The sequence below is a fragment of the Apaloderma vittatum genome, unplaced genomic scaffold (genome assembly GCF_000703405.1).
Source record: "Apaloderma vittatum isolate BGI_N311 unplaced genomic scaffold, ASM70340v1 scaffold7943, whole genome shotgun sequence".
Lineage (NCBI taxonomy): Eukaryota > Metazoa > Chordata > Aves > Trogoniformes > Trogonidae > Apaloderma > Apaloderma vittatum.
This window is the reverse complement of record NW_009709753.1, coordinates 66,831-86,754: the sequence shown is the minus strand read 5'-3', so window position 1 is coordinate 86,754 and position 19,924 is coordinate 66,831. Positions and strand designations below refer to the sequence as shown.

General features: G+C 39.8%; 1 protein-coding gene across 1 annotated transcript in view; it reads left to right on the top strand.

Annotated features, from left to right (window-relative positions):
• Positions 1-2,694: 2,694 nt before the first annotated feature.
• Positions 2,695-19,924, top strand: part of RNF217 (ring finger protein 217) — a 50,446-nt gene continuing 33,216 nt past the window's right edge. Inside the window, exon 1 of the mRNA XM_009867039.1 lies at positions 2,695-2,755. Within this exon, the coding sequence (XP_009865341.1) occupies positions 2,702-2,755 (54 nt within the window). The 5' untranslated portion in view covers positions 2,695-2,701. The remainder of the gene's footprint in view (positions 2,756-19,924) is intronic.

Sequence of the window (19,924 nt, the reverse complement as noted above, 5' to 3'; positions counted from 1 at the left end):
TGAGCCATGAGAAGATTGTCTGCTGCGTGCCTTCCCACCAGCTGCTCCTAGGAGCTACAGGGCACAGGTATGGACTTAGCCCAGGGATTTTAAAGTGAAATGGGTTGAAAACTGAACTGCTACGTATTAATTGCCCAAAGAGCAGTGAAGGAGTTAAATGGGAGTGGGGAAGGCCTTCAGCTCACCTCTCTTCAGTTCCTCTCTTTCTCCACCCAGAACAACTGTTCTTCCAACTGCTGTGGGGCCTCTTGGCCCTTCATTCCTCTCTTCTTCTTGTACAAATATCTTGCTTCCTGCTGTCTAAACCAGCCAGGCTCAAGGAAAGTACGTATCGTACACGGCCAGGCTCTAAGTACATTGTCAAAATGATTAAGAGTTGTAGGGACTGTAATTTCTTCAAAAGAATTTTAACTGGTGAAGAAGGGCATTACTTACCTACCCAGTTCCACTGGTTTATCTGTCTTTCTGTGTGTTTTAGCTGCTTGCAATTATGTTTTTTTTTCTCTTTTTAATACTTGCTTTGCGAATTATACTATTTTTAAAAAAAATCCTTGTCTATAGGATTTTATTAGCCAAGTACCTATGTCCTTCTAGCATAGAAAAGTGACAGGTTTGTCATGTGATGAAGAGGCTATTTAACTTTTGAGTCTGTTTTTAAGTACTTGAAAATTTTTTGGTAATGGAAAGAAATTAATTTTAGTTGGAAATTAATGTGAACATAACATTCCTGTTTAATAGCCAGTTCTTAAATGTATGTTTTTGTGTTATGGCACACATATGTTTATTATATAGGTAAAGAAGCATTGTGATCGTGGTTGCATAATAAGTGAAATAAAAAAAAATTAGAATGGAAAACAAATTCAAGATTTTCTTTATAGAAAAAAAACTTCATGGATTTCAGTGCAGAAGGTCTGAAGTTTAACAGTAGTTTAAGCCAGATTTGGAACTGAATTTGAAATGACTTACAGTCCATATTTACCTTCATAGCTTCCTCACTGCTTCAATTTGAGTGTGTATTTTCACTGACAAGCTTGCTGGGGTGTGTGGTTGCTACTGCTTATTTACTTAATTGTGAGAAAGACTGTACACTTCCTAGATTACAATTCCATGAAAAGAGACAGAAATTTCTGAAGCTATACTACTTCCTTTTCCTTATGAGCTTGCTAGCAGACTGTAGTACACTTAGAAAACTGCACATCTTTTACCAGAAATATTGGATTGAAATAATAATAAAAGTACCTTTCCTCTTCTGCGGGCTTTTTTTCTCCAGTGGCGTTATTTATTCAGTACAGTATGCTTTATATTGGATATTATATTGGAGAATAGAAGGGATGAGTTTGAACTTTGTCAAGCCTAGTCATGCTGATGCTGTTGCGTGTTATCTTCTACCACTGACATGCCACGAATGGCAACAAAGGCACCTCTCTAGTTTAATTGGTTTGGCTCCATGTAACGGACTGATTCATGGATTTTGCCTTATCTAATATTTTTAAAACCCCCCAGCATGGTCAGAAAACTGATGGAATGTTGCAGAGAGGCGATCTGATAAGGATGTAAATGCCTCAAACAGCCCTGGTGCCGAATATGTAAAGAGATTAGGAAATCTTGCGGAGGCAGGATGGCCTTACCTCTAGCATATCCTCCAAAGAGATGAGGCATTCACACGTGTTAATGATGGGGCATTTGTACATGTTAATGAGAATTACTGGAAACAATGGAGGGCCTGGATCCCCTACCTCACATTCTGCACGTCTGCACGTAGAAAATTGTGTATAAATTGAAGCAAGGAAAAAAGAAGGTAAAGAAGAAGAAGAAAAGAAGAGAGAAGACAACGGCGGATGCATCCTGAACTCTGCTTTGGTTGGACCTACGCAGGAACCTGGACCAGTGATATCTCTCTCTCTCTCCCCCCGCTCCCCCTCTCTCTCTCCCTTTTCCTCGAGAAGTATCTTTCTTTTTCCTTTTCCTCACTAGGTAATGCAAGGTCTATCATACTGTTTATTTGATTTTTATGCCTAAATTTCTTTCCTGTGATGGTTAAGTGTAATACTGTTTGTCTTAACATTGTGTTTGGATCTCCTTTATCAAGTTGTTGTAGCGCATTGCTTAAGTGTAATATTGTCTGACTTAACATTGCGTTTAGTTGTCCTTTATTATTCCTTGTCATTAAGTTGTTGTAGTGCATGGTCTATTTAGCCTTTTTCCTGGATTTTTGTTATATTGTCTGCCCTATCGTGCTTTTGAATTAGAATCGATTGTCGTGAGCCCGATCTATACATTGTGATAAATTAATAAATGTTTGTGTTTGGGCCTTGAGACTCGTCTCACCGTTGTCCACGCCGTTGGTGTATTGCGAATCTAAAAGTCACTTGTCCCTCTCTCCTGAGTGGGACGTGACACTCCGTGATCTCGTAGGAATGGTGGTGTATTAGTGCAGGGGTGTAGGCTGGGGATCTGAATGACTCTGTCCTTTTAGGCTGTAGGAAAGGGAAGTCCTATCCAAACTGTTTCAGCAGTGGTGTGGCTCTGTGGGACTGCTCACACAATACAAGGAAGGAAGAAGAGTGAGAAAAAGACTGCCAGGCTGGGAAGGGCTTGGGGATGTTGTAAGAACTGGTTTGCCCCAGAAGGTGGCCTTGGTCAGGGTAAGCTTTCATAAAACAAAAGGGAATCATGAGGACTGGTGACCTCCACGTATAACATGAATCTTTGGCCTCTGTTTAAACCTGCAGCTGAATACTGGCCAGTTATTCTGGTAATTGGTGGCCAGAAAGTGAAATGGGATGGAGGCAGGCAGGAAATAAATCTAATTTAAAAAAAAAAATAAAACAAGCAGTAATGGATTTTAAACACAATTTAAAGTATAGAACTTCCGGGAAAATAATGAGTTAGTGTTTGATGGGGGTTTTTTTACACCCTATAGGCAGCAGAGAGGAGGTAGGTGCAGCATGCTATCTACGACACTTAGAGGAGTGGTGTGAGAGGTGCCACGTTCCCGAACAAGCAAAAAGGGCTTCACTGTTGCTGCAGCATGGGGTCAAAGAAATGGTGAGGGGGAGAGCTTTTTAATGCTTTCAGTTATTTTAATGCTGCTTGTTGTGCGAGTGCGTGCTTTGGGAAGAGGACACCTTATGCCTTTCTATTCCAGCACCCCTGTGTAGTGCCAGGTAAAATTTGTCTGCTTAGCAGTGCTCTTTCAGAGGCCTTATGGAAGCAAGTATGTAAAGAAGTGCTCAGTGCTTTTTCAAGTGCATGTGCACTTCAGTTGTGCAATAGCTTGGAAACTCTGCTTAGTTGACTTTATGGCATTAGCATGCAGCTTAAAAAGGGGAAAGAATGTGCAACTCAGAAGTGTTTTGGAATGGACGGATCCACAAAAAAGCAAACATGCCCCACCATATTTAGGTGCGAAGTGTTGGGTACCAACTACAAAATGTAGGTGTTAGGACTCCAGGCAGAATTATGGTAGTGATGGTATATTTTTATTGTGGTGAACTAATCTTACTCAGATTAAGCCAGAAGATCAGTTGTAAAACACTAGAGTTCTTTCTAAATGATGTTGCTGTTAGACACATATGAGTATTGACATATATGTGGCCATCTAGACCTCAGAGTGGCTGAAGTGAAATATATTATTAAAATCTGGATATTTCAAAATATTTATAGTCCCTATTTTTCTTACGTAGGAGGAGTGAAAATTTAATCAACCTCATAAATTTTCACCGATTTGCATAAAGTAGATTCAGCCTCGCTTCTGTTGTATTCCTCAGTAACACTTTAAGAGTAAGTTTTCAAACTTCTGAAGATGCCCGTTCTTTCAAGGCAGTTGTAACTTTCTTTTGAAATTACTTGAACCCTTCCAGTCTCAAGTTTTAAACTGTTCTTGCAGTGAGTTGCAACTGTTACTGATGGGCATTGCTGAGTGCTTTGCCTCAGTAAAGTAGATATTTCATGAGAAGGTTTGATTGTTCTTTTTGTGAGAGTAACTCAGCAAATCCTACTTGAAATATCTCAGAACGTATTGCTCCATGAAGACCTCATCTGGGCCAAGACAGGTAGTCAGACAAGGCCAAGCCATTGCTTTTGGTAAATTAAGGATCTAAAATGAGTTCTGGATTGCATTCTTTTTCTTTCTGTATCACGAAAAGCAAACGTTGTCTAAACCTGAAGTCTGCAGTCATTTTAGACAGAAGTGCTGTTCACCCTAACCTGCAACTTGTTTCCTACCGTTTATGCGTCATCTGATCCACCAGCAGAAAAAAATTATCTGTTTTAAACGTAACCTTTTAGAACTATTTTGTACTTTTTACTTTCTTTGAGGGGGGGAGGGGTAGTCTTACCCAGTTCCCAATTGTTTCATTCACAGTGTGCATATGTTTATTCCCCCACAAGGCAGTGTAGAATAAAGTGTTTGTGACTAAGCAGGGCTGTATTTTTTGGCAGCTGTAAGAGCCTGTCAGAACAAAATGATTGAAAAGGCAGTGCAAGGGAAGGGGCTAGAACATGTTCAAGATGACGGCAGCTGGAGGTTTTTATTGGAGCTCTCGATGAAATCAAACCTGCAATTTGGTCCTGTTGCTGCATCATTTCCTTTTTCGCAATCCAGACGGAAGTTGTGGCTTGTCCAGCACCCGAAGGTGTGTCTGCACCCCCAGCTCTTGGGCAGGTGTGGTGGCACGGTCCAGGGCGTTTTTCTGAGCTGCCTGCAGCCCTGAGGTTCCCGGCCCAGGCTGGTACCCGCTAGTCCTGTCTGTGCTGCCTGTGGCATCACCAGGTAAGAAGCTATCAACTACGTGGAATTTTAAAGCATCCCTGAGAATTTTATAAACATACAACTGAATATTCCTCAGGCAGTTTTACCAGTGAAGTTTTTTGTGTGAGTATTGTTGCAGATGAGGAACCTGTTTTTTTCAACTAGCTTGTTTCAACAGCTTTAGTTTGCTGCATTCAAGCAATGCCAACCCAGTATGATCATTATTTTCTTGAGACGAATTTTTGCTGCACTAGAGAGCTCTCAAAAGATGTTCCTTGTTGTTCCTTACCTGTTTGAATAACAAGTGAAAAGATCCAGAGCTCAAAAATAATATAAAGTTTTCTGGTTTTTATTGTGTGAATTGTGGGATAGTGTTTTATTGTTGGGTTTTTTGGGGGGAGGAAGTGGTATTTTCTGCAAAGAAACAAAATGCATGGAGACTTTATTAATTATGATGTTATTTAAAAATGCACTAACAGGACGAGGTACAGCACAGTTGTGGAAGAACTGCTATGCTTCATCATGAGATCTTTGCTGAGGAACTTTCTTTTTGAGCTTGTTCATTCATTTTTTTTGGTACAAGTACAAAAAAATTGATTTAGAGATGAAAACCAAAATCAGTTTATTACTATTCCAGTATGATCTTTTGCACTCTTAATTGACTTCTTGTGTTTCTATAGGTATACTAGTTTTGACCCATAAAAAATTAAAGCCTGGGTTTTTTTTAGGCTGTATGTAATCCACACTTATGGCACGTGCATTGGCATGAATGGAGTGTAGCTATAGCTTTCACAGTCTAGAAGCATGTTTCATAGTGAGAAGCACTGAGATGCTTATGTGGGTTTTGTTTGGAGGCAGGGGAGGAGACAAAGGAGAGGGCTCCCTCTCCTTGCCTCAGCACTGAACTGGCACCAGATGGTAAATTTTCTGATACTAACTAGCTTACCACTTAACTTCTGTATTGAGTTTTGATCTGGGATAATTTTATCAGTCCTTATGGTGAAAAGGAAGAGCATGGAAGAGGGGTTTTGGTGATTTTTTTGTTGTTATTGTTTTGATTTTTTTTTTTTCAAATAGGAGCTCACCCAACTTGGAATATTAGTAAGAGGCAACAAATCTGGGTTAACGATGACAGGTGATGTGAGGAGCCAATAATGACGGAACCACTGAAAACGGGAATGCAATTTCAGGATGTGGTAGAGAGACGAGAGTAACGATGCTGCTGTATGTGGTGATACTTTCTTTGGAATCTCAGGCACAAAGATTTAAGAAAAATGGTGTGAACCAGGAAGGACTGCAAGGAAACTCCAGGAAGGAGCCATGAGGAGAAGCAACTGTTCTCTAAATGCAAGAGGGGGCAAGTTGGGTAGGCACTTCTAAATAACTTTTGGCACAACACAAACTATAAAAGTTGCAATGAATTAAGTTAGGCTAGAAATCAACATGAGCCTATATATTTGGCATAGAAGAGAGGGAACTTGGACAACCCTTCTAGTCTCTGGATTTGGAAAGGCGCAGTATCTGAGCAGCTCTCAAAGCCAGCACCTTTGATGCTGTCAAAAAGGACTCACTGTGTGGTACTATTATGGTCTGAATTTGGCCCAGTTGGATGAGCAAGGCTGCCTGACCCTCTCGGCATGGACTCTGGCAAGAAGCTTGAGTTTGGTGAGGAAATAGTGGAAGAGTTTTACTGTCTGGTGTTGTGGTTTTTTTAACCATATAAAACAGCAAAGAATTTTTTAATGCCCAACATGTCCAGACTGTAAGCACTTCAAATCATGCTTTTGGGTCTGGCATTTTCCAGTCTGGAAGAAATTTGAAGTCAGATGTCTCATTGTTTTTAGGAGAAATGGCTTTTAACTAAACTTTGAAACAGTGTTTTTGAGACTGCGTTTGGTTAGATCAAGCTGGCTGAATCGGAATAATTTCCACGTGGTTTCCTTCCTCCGCTGCCAGGGGAGAGACTTCGTTGCCGTTACCTGAGTTGACCTACACCATAGAGGATGCCTTTGTGAAATGACTCTCCAAGGGAACTCATGCAGGCTGTTGTATAAAGAAACTTATGAGAGAAAGAACAATTAACACAGATCAGTATTTGTTTGTTGTATTTTTCACAGATTGCTTTTACGTGAAAACAGCGAACAGAACAGATGAAAAACTATGTAGCATTGAAAAACAATCTCTGAAATCAGGTGGTTTGAGTGTGGGATTTGTTTAGAATTTTTTTTCTTTTTTTTTGAGAAACTACAGTTACAAGCTGGGCAAATGCGCTGTTAATTACTGGAAGGTAATAGCTGGTAGTTTTTGAACTTCCTTATCTTTCTGTTAGTTTTTCGCTTAGCTTCACTTCCTAGGCTGCAGCATTTATCTCCTGATACTCATTCTAAAGGTCTTTTTTTTCCTTTTAGCCTTTGAATACCGATGTCTGACAAGTTTTGTAAAAGGGTTTTAGCATGCTTAAAGGACCTATGTTGGCTGCCAGGTAGTCTTTTGGTACGTTGAGGTGGTTGCAGGGTGATTTGTTGGGGATTCTGGTGAAATCCATCCTGTCTCTGTGTCTGGCCTGGTAGGAAGGGTTGGAACTGTTGTGCTCTTTATAGTTGCTATATGCAGAAACTAGATCCACAGGGAAAATCAACAAATTTTGCACAGAAGTGGAGACTGACTAGCCAAGCACATCTTACGTCTTTAATGTCCTGTATGTGTTTGCACCTTTGAAGAATGTGTAACATTAAAGAATCATTTTATTTAGTTCTTAACTTTATACCAGACTAAACTGATCTCCTGAAGGGTTTTAGTTTTACAAACTTCTTTAGTGAAGTCTGTATGGGAAGATGAATTTCATGGAAGCATTAATCGATTTAATTTTTGGCTCCAAAGTTTTAGGCACTAAGCTGATCACAAGCCGACTTGTGGATTTTAGCAAACCTTATGCAAACACAAATACCATATATGCTGACACCAACAGGTGTTGAAACATTACTTCATGTATGTAAGCCATGATTGAAAAAATGATGAGGACTATATCTGGAATGTATCAAATAATAGTATATCTTGTGTAATGGTCCACTGAGACACTTGAAAGATACAGAAGTACTGCCCAAGGAATAGGAAAAGGCAGATGAAATGAAGTAAATGGCTGGCTGATAAGTATTTTGAGTGGGTTATAAAACCTTATGGCAGGAAGTTGAGCTTCTTCAAAAGGTATATGCTTATCTAACTAGTGCTATAAAGATCCTGGAGAATGACCTCTATTCTCACCAGCTTCCAACTTTTTCTCCCTTTCCTCTTCCCTTTCCTGGATGAGTTTCCTATCCATTGTCAGAAGCTTTTAAAATGGTATTTCCTTTCCATAGTGATCCTTTCTGCTTACAGTATTTGCACTTGTTCACTGAAAAGGTAAAGGTTTATACAATTAAAGACTAACTTGGTCATGGTATAGGGTTATTTGTCAGTGCCATTAAAGTGAAAGTGTTGTACTGGAAGAAATCTAGCCTCCGTCATATGCTGTTTGGGGGAAGGAATTGTTACTCAGCCATAGACTCTACTTATCTCTGCTATGTTGTTGAAGTCCTTGTCTTGTTTTTCTTCCTGGCAGTATATAATTGACCAGGAGAAGGATTTCCTTGCAGGAGGGTCTTTGTAATCAGATGTCATGCCCTTTTGTCTATCCAGCTGCTTTTGAGGAAGTATAGTCCACAGCGCAGATTTCGCTGAGAGCTGGCCTCGCGTAGCGCTGGTGGTGGCTCTCTGTAGTGTTCAACCAAGACACCTGAGCAAGGCTGAACCTTCACACATCAGTTACAGCTGGTTTAAGACGCTTCTCATGTTCTGTGCTGTACCTGTACACCTGTGGAGGTGGGGCTGAGCTACATTCACAGCACAGAAATTACAAATTCTGTCTTTCCCCCCATCCCCTTTACTGCAGGGTCACACGAAGTGTTTTTACTTGTGGCTTAGAGAAGTTCTGGACTAGCCTGTGTTACGCTTACTCAACTGTGCTTTCAGCATGCTGATTTTGAGGGTCATAGAATCAGAGAATGGTTTGCCTTATGCTTCTATTACACAGCTATTTTTTGTGGTAAAGTAGAGCAGATGTGAAATTTGAAAGCAAAAAAATCATACAAGCATGTAGCAGAAGATTATCTCACTGTTACATTGATTATTACAAAAAGTTCTCTTTGAAGATAACCCCCCCTCCCTCAAGTCGCAGATGAGTTCTCCCTTTTCTTGCTTGTCTCAAGCTCTAGAATTGAGGAGAAGGTGGAGTAGCCATGAAATTAAGACCTCATTTGTCTGCTGCTTTTTTTTTTTCAATGTTTTTTACCCCCTCCTCTCTTTTTCTTTGGACATAATTTGTTTAGGGGTAGGAGGACAATGGGAAGTGGAGTTACTCCGCTGAAGCAGTCGACTTCCCTCCCTGAGTGTTTCACAGGTGGCACCTTTTTGTGTGATGTGACAGATTTGTTCAATGGCAGTTTTAATGTTTCAATTAAACCTGTGTACCTTAGTGGATGTAGTAAGAGGTGTTTTGATTCCACGTACGTGTTCAAGGGCTCATGCAGGAAGTGACTAATACGACTGAGCAGGTAGAGCTGGCCTAATGAGACCAGAAAGAAAATGTGTTTTATTTTAAGAAGAGCAGCTGTTATTCAGTCTTGATTTAGCATGTTATTATTTTGACCACTTATACACATTTTAGAAATTATATTTTTGAGGGGTTAAGGTTTAGAGAATTTATCTTCATATATTGTCTTGGGTTGTACAACAGATATATTAATTGTGCTAATACTACATGTTGCGAACCCACCCAAACAGGAAATTGCTAATAGCTTGCCTTTTTTCTTAAAAAAAAATTTTAAAAATTTAAAATTAAAAATGAGGGTAGCTGATCAGTCTTAGCTGTCCTATAGTGACCACAGTGGAAAATGTGTATTTCTAATTCCAGTTTAAGTTGCCTTAAAAATCACTTTTGCTCATATTTTTGAGGAAAAGATGGTGGGTTTTGGTATGGTTTCATCTGAAACTAGTTTCACACTTGTAAAATTCTAAAATCTTTTCCTTTGCTCAAAATCTAAATTTGGGGAAGTGGTCCCAATCATTGAAAATTCCTTGAACGTGTAAATACAGTGTCAAATGACACTGACTACTGTAATAAGATAAATATCTGTGATGATAATTTACCTTCAGTATGCAAGTTTAATTACAGATCATTTCATGAAAGAGGAATGCATTTTGCATAACTTCCTTTCTCCTTTCGTGTTTCTACTTGAGTTTTTATGTTTGGACTATTGCTGTTGTTTCCTTCTGAATTTTTGTACCTTCTGAAATTGCAATAAATGTGTAATATAGGCAGAATTTTGATGCTCTCATCTTAGTGGCAGTTAAAGAAAACAACCCTAGTCTGTTCTCATGGGCTTTTTCATCCACTTTTTTTGTGTGTGTATATTTTGTTGTTTGTTCCACTTTCCTGGTTAGATCTCTTGAGCAGTTTCTACTGGCCAGGTTTTCTTTGCAGTACTGCACCTGAATTTGTGGCTCTATGGGTTTACTTTCCATGGATGGGTTTACTTTCCATGGGTCTCTTAAAAGTACTTTCGTTGCATGGTAGTTAATACTGTATATATACAGTTTGTCTAATTCCATGTAGGACATGAATCTACCACCTTCTGTCATAAGATGTTTATCTGCTGTCATAGCTAAGGAAGAAAATCATTGAAGTCCCATGTGAATTCATCAAGAGCTTTTTTTTTTTTTGAGTAAAAGTATTTTCTATGTATCACAGTTGCAATTTATTTTTGTCTGTTAGAATCAAGCAACTCAAACCCAGACTTCTAAATTTTCTTGTTTTCTTCCAAATGGAAATGTTCCAACCCATTTGAATCTATGTGTAAAATCACAGAAAGAGTCATTTTAAGTATCTCAGAGAGTGAACTTTGGAGAAACTCACTTTTGTTTTTCCTGCTAGCATATTCAAAATACCAAAAAAAAAATCACATTTAGGCTATTTCACTAAAAAGCTGTAATGCTTCAGTGATTGAATAGGGAATCAAATGATATGTGAGGAAAAACTGCAGTTAAACTTGTGCAGATTTTTCATTAGGTGGCTTAACTCACTGGTAATTGTGACAGCATCAAGCTCTCTCAAGTCTTGTGGGACTTGAGCAAGATTCACCTTTTGTCCATCCTGACTATTTTAGATCCCTGTGATACTCTGCGGTGGATCCCAGAGCAGGATGGCACTTTTCTGGTGTGCATACGTTTTCCTTTCCTGCTGTCCAGAAGGAGTGAGCGAGTCAAAATGCACCAAAAACAGCCGGATGGAGGTGGCAGAGGAATAAAATGGAATGGGACAGAAATCCTTGTGTCTGGATACAGTGCCACAACGTGGAAGCTGAAGGCTGTCAACATGCTAATGGCAATCCTGTCAGGCTTCTGATGTGGAGCATGAGGGTTTAACCAGACCTGGCTTGGTGAAGAGTAAGAACAATTTGGCGTGGAGAGTCCTGGCACAGAGAGACCCGAGAGGTGTGGGAAGCAGCGGGGCTGGGGAGGGCAGAGGCGGGCTGCAGGGCCGCGCCTGCTGTCTGCATTTGCTCTGCCTGAGGTGAGATCTCTCCGGGAAAATGTCTCTTAATGCTGACCACAGTCAAAAAACTGCCTACTACTAATAGTTATTCCCTAAGTTCAAGTGTCAGGTTTTTTTTTCTTCTGTGCATGACAATCGACTTCTAGGCACTTTGTCAGCGAGCTGGAAGCTGATACTCTCCTGTACAGCTGTTTTTCAGGAGGAGGATCACTACAGCTTTCCTGAGTCTAGGGGCTGTAAGATGACAGAGGATAATGTAATAGTTAAGGTAGAACTGTGGTGATGGTGTGTTTTCCTACTAGTAGTAGAGCCTTGCAAGGTGATGCTAGCCAAGTCCTCTAATCCAGGCTTCTCCCAGATGACCACTTAGTGCAGTGACTCAGCCAGTGAACTCGCCTTTGGCACTTCAAGTCACTGGGAACTATGCCTTGAGGTAAATCAAGGTGACGTTAGTAAAAAGACATGCTTATTTGCAAGATGTTCATATGCTATAATGAGAAATTAATAACTTTAGAGGTTTGGTATACAGAAATAGCTCAGGATGCACATTAAAAAATGCTGTCATGATCTCTATTTTATCATTCTTCTCTGTGGTGAAAGAATTGATAACCTGTTCTTTCTTACTGATTATGGTTTTGCAAATGAGAAACCAAATGAAACTGCAATTTGCACTTAGGTGTATCCACTTGTACTTTTGAGACTCACAACACAATGTGCATAAATATTTTCTTTACTCTTTTTACAATACTTATGTTTGTACTAAACATGTATTTCAGTAGAAGTTAAAAGTAGAATCCAGAGACCTCACTATTAAAAATTGCTCTATAATTAGGATATCGTGTGCACCAGAATACAACAAAGGATTGATTTTGCCTTTAATAAAAGATATTTCATTAAATCCAAATGACTTTATAAATGTTCTTAAACTTTCCCTTGATACTACCTTATCACTACTTGACAGCAAGTGGCTTGTGGATTTAAGTGTAAGCATGGTTTGACTCTCTCAGATTTGTCATTTTTTACCCGAGTGACCCAGTTTTAAAGAATTTTATTTTAATATAAATTTTCAAAGGTCTGTTTAGTTTGGTGTTGTTTGTTTTTTTTTTTTGTTTGTTTTTTGGGAAGATTACCCTGTTCCCAAGTGAAGTTTAACCAAAAAAATTACTCTTTTTATATGCTTTTTCAGCTGTTTCAACTATGTCACCTTCAATTTATGTAGGGAATACATAGAATATGGGGTGAGTAAGGGAAAAGGTTGGTTTTCATTCAGTTAACCACTAAATTTCAGAGGTGCTATCTTAACGTTAGTATCATTTGTTGCTCGGTACTAAAAGTTTAGTAAGCCTGTGTGTTTGTAGGAAGTGATGGAGTTGCACAAGTGCAGGGACAGACAACAGCTGATCATACTGGACAGGGAGGAGTGCCGAAGACAAGCTCTGGAGAGATGCTTCTAACATCCCTCCCTATCTAGCTGGTAGTAAGGAGGTTGGGAACGTTACTGAGCCTGATTTCTTACCACCAGTGCTGGGAACAAGTCTTAGGAAGAGTGAGGGAACTGGGGTTGTTTAGCCTGGTGAAGAGGAGGGTGAGGGGGGAGACCTTATTGCTCTCTACAACTATCTGAAAGGAGGTTGTAGTGAGATGGGGATCGATCTCTTCTCCAAAATAACAAATGATAGGACAAGAGGAAAGGGCCTCAAGTTGCTCCAGTGGAGGTTTAGATTAGGTATTAGGAAAAATTTCTTCCACTACAGACTTGTCAAGCAACAGGCTGCCCAGGGAAGTGGTTGAGTCTCTATCCCTGCAGATACTTAAAAGATGTGTAGATGTGGTGCTCAGGGAGATGATTTAATGGTGGATTTGGCATTGCAAGGTTAATGGTTGGACTCGGGGATCTTAAGGATCTTTACTGACCTAAACAGTTCTATGAATCTGTGTTTTGACAAGTGTTAGAAATCTTAACTGTTGGGGAAACTTGTTTACTGGGGACTGCCAAGCTGTTTTTCTCTACTAATAGCGCTGCTAGAAATTTCCAGCTTTTATTTGACTTCTGGTTCAAAACCATATAGCGTATTAGGGTGGCAATGGGGAATCAAAAGTAGACACGTGTGGACAGAAGTTCTAAAATTGCTGAATTTAATAGGAAATTAACATAGCTGTCTTTGTTCTCGTGCTGCGATGTTTTGATACTTGTAGAGAAATGTAAGTATAATTCAGAACTTAGTTCTGCAGCTGGATGCCCCGTGTCCATCTGCACGCAGCATTTTGGTGAAAAGTGCGTAACGTGTCGCTTATCTTGGTGTTTGGATGTGCTCCCCAAACCACGAAAGTCACAAATACAAATATTACTGCCTTTCTTTTGCACAGAAAATCAGTATGCTTAGGGGCAGCGGTTTCCTGGGTGGCAGCAACAGCAGTTCTAGGGAACAGCTCCTGCTGTTTGGTACAGGTGCAGGTTAAAAGGAGACTTTACAAGTGCTGAGCTTTCCCTGGCATGAGAAGCAGGAAGGTATGGGGCAGCAGGAACAATTCTGAGAGTAGTCTCTCTGTGTGTTATTAAAGTGAAGGAAATTAGTTGGATTCAGAAAATTTTGAAGAGTGGACTTTTCTTTGTTGTATGCATGCCAGAGGACATGATGTTCCAGGGAGAAACTACAAGAGAGCAAAGGTGTGGCTTCTGGGAAAGGCATGGATGTCCTAGGAAAGGCCAAAGTGAATGCCTCTTCTTGGTTTTCTGCATTTTCTCTTCTGTCTTCTTACTCTTCCCAAGCAAGCTAGAGCAGCTGTGACTGTTTCTCCCTTTCCAGAGTAAACCACTGCAGCTAGCCAGGCATCTACAGAAGTGTGTATTGGTAGCAAATAATCATCAATGTTTAATTTACCATACAGAATACTTGCAGTTTGCAACTACTAGATAGGAAATATTAACTCTGGAAGAACTGTTGGGTTACTCTTCTTAAAACAAAACAAAACAAAAAAATAAATAAATTGCTCTTATCCCGTTAAAAATCTGAAACAAAACTAGTATTTTGAGACACCCTGTTTGGATAGACAGATCATATTGAGTGCTTCAATTTCAATGAAAATATCAATGAAGTGCTAAATCACATAACTTTTGGAAAGTTTTTGTCTCCTTGCTAAAAACATTCTGTTTATTTTCTTGTCTCTTTGTCATGAAAGTTGGTACATCCTTTCTTCTTGGTAAGGCAAAATCTGGAGCTGGAAACATGTATGTTCTTGTGTACAAGCCTTCTCCTGCATTCTCTGTTACCACACTTTGTAACAATTCCTTTCTCTTCCTGTGCTGCTTCAGTTCCTATTGCTTAATCTCTCCCACTGAGGACTATATGTATTCTTTGGAAATAATTAATGAAACTAGAATTTCCTCAATTAGTGTTGAATTCAGTTACTACTGGAGTCTGTGGTTTCAGACATGGAGGTGGATATAGTTGACTTGATACCTCCCTTACCTCACTTTACCTACCCACCTTCTAGTCCCCAAGCTGCAGCCATTACTCGTGGTTGTTAGAAAACTCTGATACGTGCTGGTAGGAACAAAGCTACTTCTTTAAATATTCAGTGTGGGAGCCCAGTTTCTGGAGCTCTGCGAAAGTTTAATGCTGGCAGAAGTGATGTTTCTAGGTATCTAATAACCTGTTCATCGCTTTATAAACCCTCGTAGTCAATAATACTTGATTATTATTCTTTGGAAGTGTGAGGAGGGGGAGTTTAAACAAGTTTGAAGTAATTTTGGTTTTAAATGGATAGGCAATATCTGCAGAAATGATAAATAGTGATTTTCCTCCATTTGTAAGCAATTTTCCCCTACTGTAACTGGGTTTAAGTTGGAATCTCTGGAGGTGGTATCTTTACTCTTGGAACAGAATGATGAAATCTATTTAGTAAAAATCTTTTGAAGTGTATGTCAAGTTAATGAGGTGTCCCATTCATACTATATATTTTATAATAATTGTTTAATTCTTATAGTCAACTGGTTCACAGCGTTTTTTACCATGTGTGATAGTTGTTGTAGAGTTCCCCCCTGCTTCTTGGTCTGAATTTGCTGAAGATACCTAATAACTTGGGTGTTTCATTACGAATAATAAGTTTCTTCATCTTGAAGAGCCTGATTGACTTCATAACTATTGCTTTTGCTTTAGCTTCACAGATAAGGCTAAATCCTTCAGGGAGACAGCTGAGAGGAGAGCAGAAATAATGCCAACAGAGAACTGCAAAGTGTGACGGCCATCTGAAGGGCTGCAGGGTGGGTGTCAGGGCAGATGCCAGATTCAGGCCAGAAGCTCGGTGAAGGATTTCCGCACATGCCACTGAGCATTTTAAGTGCTTGTACAGAATGGAAGAATATACATTAGTACTCCTAATCTTAATAGTTACGTAGCTCTGCAGAAATACAGACTGCTTTCTGAAGAACAGTAATTTTGGGATGTGTGTGCCGAGAACACTAGTGCATAGGCTCTCATGGAGAAGGGATTGGGTGCAGCCTTCCAACCCTGGTACTGTAGTTGCCATGAATATTTTTACCGAGTGGAGCTGCTGAGCATATTTCAGGTTTGTAGCTTCCTAAAGGTAAATAAAGTTAACACAAGAAGTACCTGATACACAATCTGAAGGTGTAGATTGACATGTCAGGTAAGATGACTGGTAACCAGCTAGCTCTGCAAGGGTCTCTCTTCTTGGCCTTGCATTTCCCACTTTTCTCTTGAGTTGTGACCTAGCGATAGTATGTCATGGGGAGAATTAATTCAGCTGCCTGATCCAGTCTCCTGTGTTAGCCAGCTGAAGCTTCTCTCCTTGCAGCTTTGTCGTGGCTTTCTAAAGCAAAGAGGGAGAAGGAAAAGCAATATTGACATCTTCTGTAATCTTTTACCCATTAGGCAGGATGTGAGGTCTGAGATAATGACAGTTGTGGGTGACTGTGACCTGACTGAAGGAGTCTGAGACCTGGGGAGGGATACCTGGACCAGCTGATATGCGAGAGATATGGCTAGACCTGCACTCCAAACCTTTCAGGTCTGTGTAGGTGTTTAATCACATAACTGGAGATCTTGGGCTAAACTCCTGATTGTTACGGGGTAAGCCTGGCATAGCATTCAGAAAGAAAAGACTGTGTGGGTAAGAGTCATCTTTTGTCATTCTCTTGCAGGCCAGTCTCTCTAACCAGTCAAAGAGGATGGTTGCAGAGAACTGAATTCGGTGATTACAACAGTTATTTCCATCTTTCTTTTTGTATTCAGGCACTGACTGAGTGGGACTGTTGTTACCTTCGAAGGAACAAAATTGTTAAGAAATAATGAGCCAGGAATGGGAACCCCTATTCTTTTACCTTATATTTTTTTCTCCTATCTGCCAATATTTTCACAGTCTCGTCTGATCACAGCAGTGGTTTTTTTGAGGAATTAAATTTCTTCCTCACTGTTAACTCTGAAATTTTAGCCAGGAGTATAACGTGGGGCATTTTAACTTATTCTACCTCTATTCTTAATTTGTGCATCACAGCAAAAGCAGGCTTTTGGAGCACAGTGCTACATGCAACAGGTTTGTCAAATCCATACTAACATTTTGAACTATAAAGGTCATATCATAGTAATATTTTTTTAAACATAGATTTACACATATAAACAGCAGATGAATAAGTGGTAGTGGTTTTGTTGTGGTTTCTTTAAGAGAGAATTTGGAACAAATGAGAGCTTGTAATTTCTTGTAGCAAACCTGATGTGAAAATGAGTATTATAACAGCCTAATCAGCTGATAAAACTGCCTTTAGGACTTAAGTAAACTTGCTTTATGACAAAGTGGTAAGCAGAATATCTTGTTCTGAACAGAGCTATGGTTTTTGGTTGTTTTATTGTTTTTTTTTCCTGTGTAAAACATCTGTGTTGTCTGCTTCCCCCACTTTGTTTTGCCATTTCTAATGATTTTGTGGTGTAAAGGTTCTTGCCGCTTGTGACAGACAAAGTCTGCAGCAATCAATATGCAGACACTCTCTGTTAATCGAGATGAAGGCTGCCGTCCAGCTTCGGCTGGGTCCCAATTGTGATAGCCTCTTGGGAAGACTGACTTCATGTGACAACAACCTCCACATTACAGCCAGAGTTTGATCACCAGGAGAATTAACTCTGGTAGTTTGGCTGTTAGATACCCTGCTTAGAAATCACTATGTGCTAGATGAGTGCGGTGCACTGGATTAGATCAGTTGTGGAGGAGAACTGTTCTTTCAGTGTTCCTAAGAGGATTTTTCGTCTGTGCCATAGTTTTCTGCAGAGCTATCTTAGGTAGCAGTTTAAGTCTTTGATGATGGATAATTTGCTCCTAACCTGGGTGACACTTCTGCTTTGCTTTCAGTTCTGCTTCTCTTAAGTATGGATTGGAACCACCACTTAAAACTTTTGACTCAGACAGCTCCCTGGAGAAGGCTGTGCTGTTTGCACTGCTTGATCTTGTACATTTACTCCCTGTTGCATCTGTATCCATCATTGCATTAAAAGTGTTAATATGTGGTTTAAACTTACAGTGCATTATGAGAAATAACTTCATAAAGTCACGTGAAATTGGAGCTTTTAGCATAGTAACTGGGTTTAGTGCAAATAATGGTTCTGCATGAGCCTTTTCCAGGAAGCATTTTTCCCTGGAAATGGGTCAGTGTGCACACCCATCCTCTTATTGCTTAAGCTATGTAAAAGTCATCAATTTGTTTCACTTTGTGGTAGCTTTAATAGCATAGCTTTTCACCAAAAACAGTTTTGTTTACTGTGGATAGGTACTGGTAGGACGATAGGTCTCTTTTCAGGAAGGCAGAACAAAAGAACTATTTGTAATTCAAATTCTAGCTACTTTTTAACAGCTTGATTGCGTAAACAAATTTATTTAAGTTAGCTTGTTTGTAAGGGAAGCCAAATGATGGTATTTTAACTTCATGTATTCCACCTTGAATCTTAGAAATAAGGTATGTTACCATTATTCCTGTCAATCACCAGCCAGTTAAAAAGTACTTTTCAGGCTTTCTTTTGCTTTTGCAGCTGTGCAACGCTGCTGTTTCTATGTTAAATTCATCAACTAAAGAGGATGCAATTTGGTTTCATGTCTGATAGTAAAGAATGAAAACATTGATTATTATGTTTACAAGAAAACTTACCTCCAACTTCAGACCTAGCAAATATGTGGAAACCAAATAGCAGTAGCTAATTTTCTTAAGAAAAGCAGGGCAATTTGAGTGGCTATAAAATGCCTGTCCTTTTTTCTACAGGCCAGGGAATGTAGATGACCAGGGTGGTCAAGAGAATACTTGAGAGGTTTATGTTAAAAGTTCATGCTGTTTTTAAGTCATCACCAACATCCATGGCAACTGTCTGCTAGGTGTTGTAGTCATCTTCTGGGACGGAATAGTGAGACAGGTGGGAGCATACTTCTCTCCTACCTCCTTCTTTCAGTTATGAGAGTTTTTCTTAATTTTATGCTAAACACTGCTTTCCAGTGGGAAAATATTAAGGACTAAGAAATGTTTCTGTAGGTGTCACAGTAAAACATAATAGCTGCTGTTTCTGGAGAAACCAAAGGTTCAATTAACTTCTGCTAATGATACCAGCTGGGCTTGTCTGTATTAGAGGCTCAGTACTAGAGATTACTGAATAGGTCATCCAAATGTGTGGTGATTTGGGCCCCGTTGGAAAGGGGAACACTGGCTGGCAAACACAAGAGACTTTTCCAGGTTTTGTGTCTAGCTAGGATCCTGCCTACTAAATAGTAGAAGAACGAACTATTGATTTTTTTTTCCCAACAAAAAATAGTTTTAGGATAAATTGTTCGTGTATTTTGCTTGTCTCCACCTGAGAACTGAAATGATGATTCTCAATGAAGATTGACGCCACGTATTTTTACTTTTATATAGCAGGTGCTGACTTTTTGTCCATCTTTAAGAAAACTGTGGGAAAGGATTTGGTCCTGATACTAATTATTTTTAGTTGTAGACTATTAGTCCATTGGAATTGATCTGGATCTGGGTTAATCCAGTCTGTACCCGGTGGAGGTTGGAGTTTGACTGTTCAGGACTTCCTCTTGTAATCAAGACAAGGAAACAGCTATGTACCTTTTTAAGCATTGCTCCTATAATAGAGTGGCATATACATAAAAATTATCTGCTCAAGTAAATGAGCACCCCTTGGTTTAATCTTCTTTTAATTGGAAAGGGAGAATAGGATTTTGGGGATTTGGTGTTTTGTTTTTTTCCTTTTCTAAATTAGTGTTTTCTGAGGTAAGTATTTAAATGAATTTCAGGTCATGAGTTTCCTGCTTTGGGGAGATCAGGCATGCTGAAAGCGACGTGTGCTGCCCCTTGGCAGGGGGAAGGCTCCTGCGATGTACTGTCGGTGGCTGCTGCCGTGCCTGTGTCCTGTCCCATTCAACCTGTTCAGCCCTCACCTTCCTGGGGTGCCAGCCTGGGGTTTGGTAGTTTCTCCATGCCTTACAAGAGCCCTCACTCAGGTGGACAGGATAGACCTGGGTTAGACTTGACCGAAAACAAATTCAAACCTATGATGACAGTTTCTAAATGTGTTATGCTAGCT